At 35.2% G+C, this 5,295-nt stretch overlaps 1 protein-coding gene across 1 annotated transcript in view; it reads left to right on the top strand.

Annotated features, from left to right (window-relative positions):
* The window catches only part of FGFR1OP (FGFR1 oncogene partner), a 28,192-nt gene extending 23,650 nt beyond the window's left edge, over positions 1–4,542 (top strand). Inside the window, exons 9-12 of the mRNA XM_009274250.2 lie at positions 205–273; positions 1,019–1,058; positions 1,725–1,818; positions 2,276–4,542. Of these exons, the coding sequence (XP_009272525.1) occupies positions 205–273; positions 1,019–1,058; positions 1,725–1,818; positions 2,276–2,350 (278 nt within the window). The 3' untranslated portion in view covers positions 2,351–4,542. The remainder of the gene's footprint in view (positions 1–204; positions 274–1,018; positions 1,059–1,724; positions 1,819–2,275) is intronic.
* The last annotated feature ends 753 nt before the right edge of the window (positions 4,543–5,295 follow it).

Here is a 5,295-nt window from a genome sequence, read left to right as displayed (position 1 = left end):
GGGGGGGAGTGAGCAAGCGGCTGCGTGGTGCTTAGTTGCCGACTGAGATTAAACCATGACAAATATATAATTTTATAGTATATTATGGTAATAAGGCTATTTATAAAAGAACACTTGTTGTAAATGGTTGATGGTATGTTTAAGTGTGATCTTATTAGAGTCACAAATTAAATTTCTGATATAAATGTTTTTGTTTTGTTACAGATTTGAATAGAAACTCTGTTTTGAAAGACCTGAGGTTGGTGAATGCAAAACTGGGATCACTAGAATTAGGCAAGTAACTGCTAAACATGGGTAAGCTCTGACACTTTTAACTGTAAGTTCTGGCCCAGCTTCTTAGAGGAATCTGAGAAACTGAAATATGCATATTGAACTAAAATCTTCAGCTTTCACTTCTGTCACTCTATTTAACACCATTGTGAAACTTACTGGAGTTAAGAGCAAGATCTGATCTAAAGGTATACAGAAAAGTGAAAACAGGTTTCTTGTATGTGGACCAGTATTTTACACAGGCAGCAAAAATTTGATTCATTCCGTGCATACATTTACTAATATCAAGTGATAAATTTTGTTGTCTAGGTTTCTAAGAAAAGAAGGGGCTTTATATTTGCAGAAAAAGATAGCTAGACAAGCCTTACTGTTTTTCAATGTCATGTTTACTTGCGCTCCACACCTTTGAAAGTTGCCTTGTAAGCTTTAGCAGCAATATGAAGATGATGTGTTATAAGTAGTATCAACTCTCTCTCAAAATAGAGCTGCCAAGTATTTAAATTTTGTCTTCAGCAATGTAGTCAACATCCTGAAAATGTATGTTCAATTTCAAAACAGTTTGTGTAAATGAGATTGAGATTAATTAATGACAAACATAAACTCAGCTTCTCTTCCTAAATCTGCACAATTTAATCTACTCCCACTTTTGCTGGCCATCAAACCATGTATTTTGGTGTAGGAATAGATTCCTTTTTGCATTTCCTGAAGAGAAAACTTGTTTGATTAATACCTTTTAAAAATTATTTAGGAAATGGAGATGATGATGAGTATGCTGATGACTTCAACAGGTAAGAGAAGGATGATATTGCAGTAGCATAATATTTTATGCATTATAAGCATATCCACTGGCATATTTGAATTATTTTATAGTGTTTTAGCTAGTCACTATTGCTGGCGCCTGTCAGTATCTCTGAACTCCTTTAAACTTCGCTTTGCTATTTTAACTCATAGTTACAAATTTAAAAAAACAGATCCTTTTTGTGTAGGGGGTAATGAGTTCCTTAAAAACCTGGTGCTAACTTTAAGGTGGTAAGTTGTTGCTTTTTTTGTGGAAGGTGTGTGGGTGTTTTTTTTTTTTTTCCCCGAACCATGCACTTAGCAATGTTTTAACACTTTAATTAATGCTATTAGACAATGAATACGGTGTATGCTGAAATATTCAACTAAAAAATAAAGCATCATGAGTAGTCAGTAATAAATATTTAACAGCCTCATCCTTACAATGTGAAGGTATTGGTGTTGTAAATTGCAGGATTGAGGCCTAAGTATTTATCAGTATTTATCATGGCTTCATCTTGGTAGAAAGCCTTTAGTTATTAAGGGTTTTTAAGTAACTTCATATTTAACATGCTAGGAAGTGAAATCCAAATCAAATGTCAGGTATAAAGTGAATGTAATACCTGGATGTTCGAAAAAAGTCTTATTTCTACATTTATGGTTTTCCTTCTCTTTAGTACTAGTCATCGCTCGGAAAAAAGTGATATCAGTATTGGTGAAGAAATAGATGAAATTTCTGTGGAAACAGAAGAGTCGAATGCCAGCGATAAAGTATGATTCTTTAAAATTTGTTCTTCTTGACATTCTTCTGATCTTGTCTTGACTTTTTTTTAACCTTCTGTGAAGGAATGTGCCATTATCATAGGTTCCTAGGATACATGTTAAAGTTGTATTATTTGTTATGTTCTGTATTTTTACACCTAGTATTCCTGCCAAGTTAGATACTATACTGATTAAAAAACAAAACAAAAGCCCCACAGCAATTGCTCAGTAGCACAATTCACTGTCTGTTTCTAGGCATGTAAAATGTATTTGAGCCTGGTTTAGTATCCAGCATAGGGATGTCTTATCCTTATATCTCAAGATCTGTCTGAGCACCTCCTAAAGGAGTTGAAATCTGACTGAAAGAGCTTGAGGCCAAAAGGATGGGATGCTATATGAAGGACTACAAGAAGTAATACTTACTGTTTCTATGATTTCTGAGTTTGTAATTTCATTTATTTTCTAGCTTGAAGGCATCACACAAGACCTTACCATTTCTCAGTTAAGTGATGTTGCAGATTATCTAGAAGACGTGGCATAGAATTGGACAGCAAAAATGTTTCATTGTGCTGGACTAGAAGACTGCTGTGGACTGTTAATTTCAGACAATCACTTTTTGCTGGAATGTCCACTCCCTATTTGTGCCTTGTATTTCAAAAAGACTGTTGGTGGAGAAGGCTTTTAAATATTCTTAACAAGAACTAAATGAAATAGTGCGTTCCCATTTGAGTCTGATATCAGAATTATTTTCTTCATTTGGTTCAGCCAAACCTTTTACAGGAGGAGGTGGATTTTCCAAGCAGAATGTCCATTGCTGGCAGTGGACATAATTAAAAACCAATCGATAAGAGAACATCTGCAGAGAGGCATGTGGCTTTATAATGAACTTGCACTGTTATTGTAACAGTCTGAATTTTTTTTTTAAAGATAACCAAAGCAAGAACCTTCAGAGGTAGTGGTTCAACTCAGTCTTCTTTTAACGCAATTTTGTCAAGTCAGCATGTAGTACATATTTATGGTAACTCTAGCCACAATACCTAATTGCTCCAGACTTACTTGAAACTGCTGTTTTTCAGACTCTTCTGAAAGTTGGACTTTTTTTTTTAAAGGCATATCAAGTTGAGAGTATCTAAACTCTCAAATCTAAATTTAGCTAAATTTAGCACTAGTCTTAACTCCGAATATTCTTGTTTAAATGTTTGTCAGACCATTGATGTTAAGACCTAAGCTGTTTTTATATGTGATAATTTCATCTATGTTACCTGTTGTTAAATCACAAAAAGTAATTTTGTAAGGATCCACAAATCATTAACTAAATCTTACTGGGTTTTGTTAAGTTTTTAATGGTGTGGTAATGGTTTGTGGAGCTTTTATTATCGAGGGCTCTTCATGTGCTGTAAGCTCACTTTCATTCTTGATAATCCTTGAGATGTAAAAATGAGCGCCGAAAAGTGAAACCACTAACCTTCTGTTTTTCAGAGTCTGACTGCTGTACAGAATTAAATCCAAATATTTTAAAATACCATATCGAAGACATTATGGACACTAAGTTCTGGCTAAGAGCAAATTCTTGTATTTTCATTATACTCTTGCAAAACAGGGTCAGTAACAGAAACATGGACAGTTCTTTAACGATACATGGCGCTGCTATAATATATAGGTCACGGACATTTGTAAGACTGAAACAAGACTTCAAAATGTGCACTTTCTGAACATTGTGAACACATTTGGAAAATATACATGTAAGTGAATATAAATAACTTTTTTTTTAGGCTTTGTAATTTTTTTCAGGAACACTGTTGGCCTCTCATCAATGGTCACCACAGTGGAAGTAGCATGCTAAACTAAAGCCATTGGTTAAGCATATAGAGCTGCTACTAGCATTGGATGCTGACTTAAATCTTTTTTTGCACTGGGCCAGCAGGCATGGAGCAGTGCTGGGAAGTTAGGCTTGTACAGTACATAAATGATTTGAGAGGAGAGAGGAAAAGTGTGCCTTTTATTTATGCGCACCCCAAAATAGCCAGCAAAAAAGCATCAGGATATTTAGTCATGGTGTTAACTTCTAACTTTGTGCCATATTGTAGCAGCTGAACACAGAGAAGAATTTTTTTTCACCCCAAAAAATCAATGTGCCATAAACTTCAAATAGCAACAATGTTGTAACATATGATACCTGTGTAAAAATTCCTTTAAGTATGGGGGAACCTGTGCCTCAAGATACTATGTATGAAAAGTTTGTTTTGGGCTTTTTTCTTTTTTCTTTTTTTTTTTGAAGAGCAACAGCGTGTCTGAAGGAAATAAAATTCCACTCGAACACCTGGGAACAACTGATTTCTGGCATTCATTTTTAAGGTGTATGGAATAATGTAGAGACAGTGTTGTTTGCTTTTTTACATGTCTTGGGAAAACATGATGTTCCGTTACCTGTTAGTTGTAGGATACGTGGCAATTTGTCATACCAAAAGCAGCAAACACTTTATTAAATGATTTCTAATTTTATTTGAAGATGTGGCCTTTTAAATAACTAATTTGATATTTTAAGTGTTAACATGACTCTTGTTAACAGCACAGTGTTGTTCTCTTACCTTGGGGGTTACTTGGAGACCTTGCACTTTGGCTCTAATTTAAGGAAATGCCAAAAAGTGATAAGTTTCCATGCTGTTCTGCCTGTGGGCTTTTACGGAATTGTATATAATAATTCAAACTGCAAAATAAAGCTGTTGTGCTGGCTAAATTGTTTTTTTGAGACTTCTTGAATCAAAAATCTTAACATTTAGGAAATTCAGGATGCTTTGTGGGTTTTGGGGAGGGTTCTTGAAAAATGTTTTTTTTCAGAGTTAGACCAGTCTGCAATTGAGAATGTGCGTGTGCTCAGGTTTCTTCGAAGCCCAAAGGATCTTGCAATTCCTGATGGTGAAGCTTAAATTAGTCTTGATTAAGACCAGACTGAATAGGGTTACTGGGTATCAGTCTGAGTTGTCAGATGGTTTATGATTCAACAAAGGAAAAAAAAAAAATCCAATCTCAACTGGCAAAATTTTGTCTTGTTTACCACTGCTAGTCTGAGTTACTTAAACATGACTGACAAGCTAAGCTCTCTTGAATGCTTGCTTTGCTGTACATTTCAAACCATATTGTTTGGTATTTTACATTAGGCTTCTCCCTAAAGGACCTAATGCAGTTGAATACCCAACGTCATCTGTCTGTTAGAATTAACGAGAGCCCTGTCTTAAAGATGGGAATGTTCCTGTCCAAGTGTTCTTCTGTGCTGGTTCTGTCTTTTCACAGACATCTCTCTGAGCAGAGAAGGACGTGTCTGAGAAGGGGCACTTACGACTGGTCTGTGCAGTTCTGTACCAGCTAGGTCTGGTTAGAAACATGCTTTTTTGTTAAACGCTCAGACTCTGTAATTTGTTTAACAAATCTTGTGATTTCCAGAAGCAAAAAAATTAAGAACTAAGGTATGGCTGACAGTTCCATACC

The sequence above is a fragment of the Aptenodytes forsteri genome, unplaced genomic scaffold, assembly GCF_000699145.1.
Source record: "Aptenodytes forsteri isolate BGI_AS27 unplaced genomic scaffold, ASM69914v1 Scaffold736, whole genome shotgun sequence".
Taxonomy (NCBI): domain Eukaryota; kingdom Metazoa; phylum Chordata; class Aves; order Sphenisciformes; family Spheniscidae; genus Aptenodytes; species Aptenodytes forsteri.
This window is presented reverse-complemented; position numbering and strand designations above follow the sequence as displayed.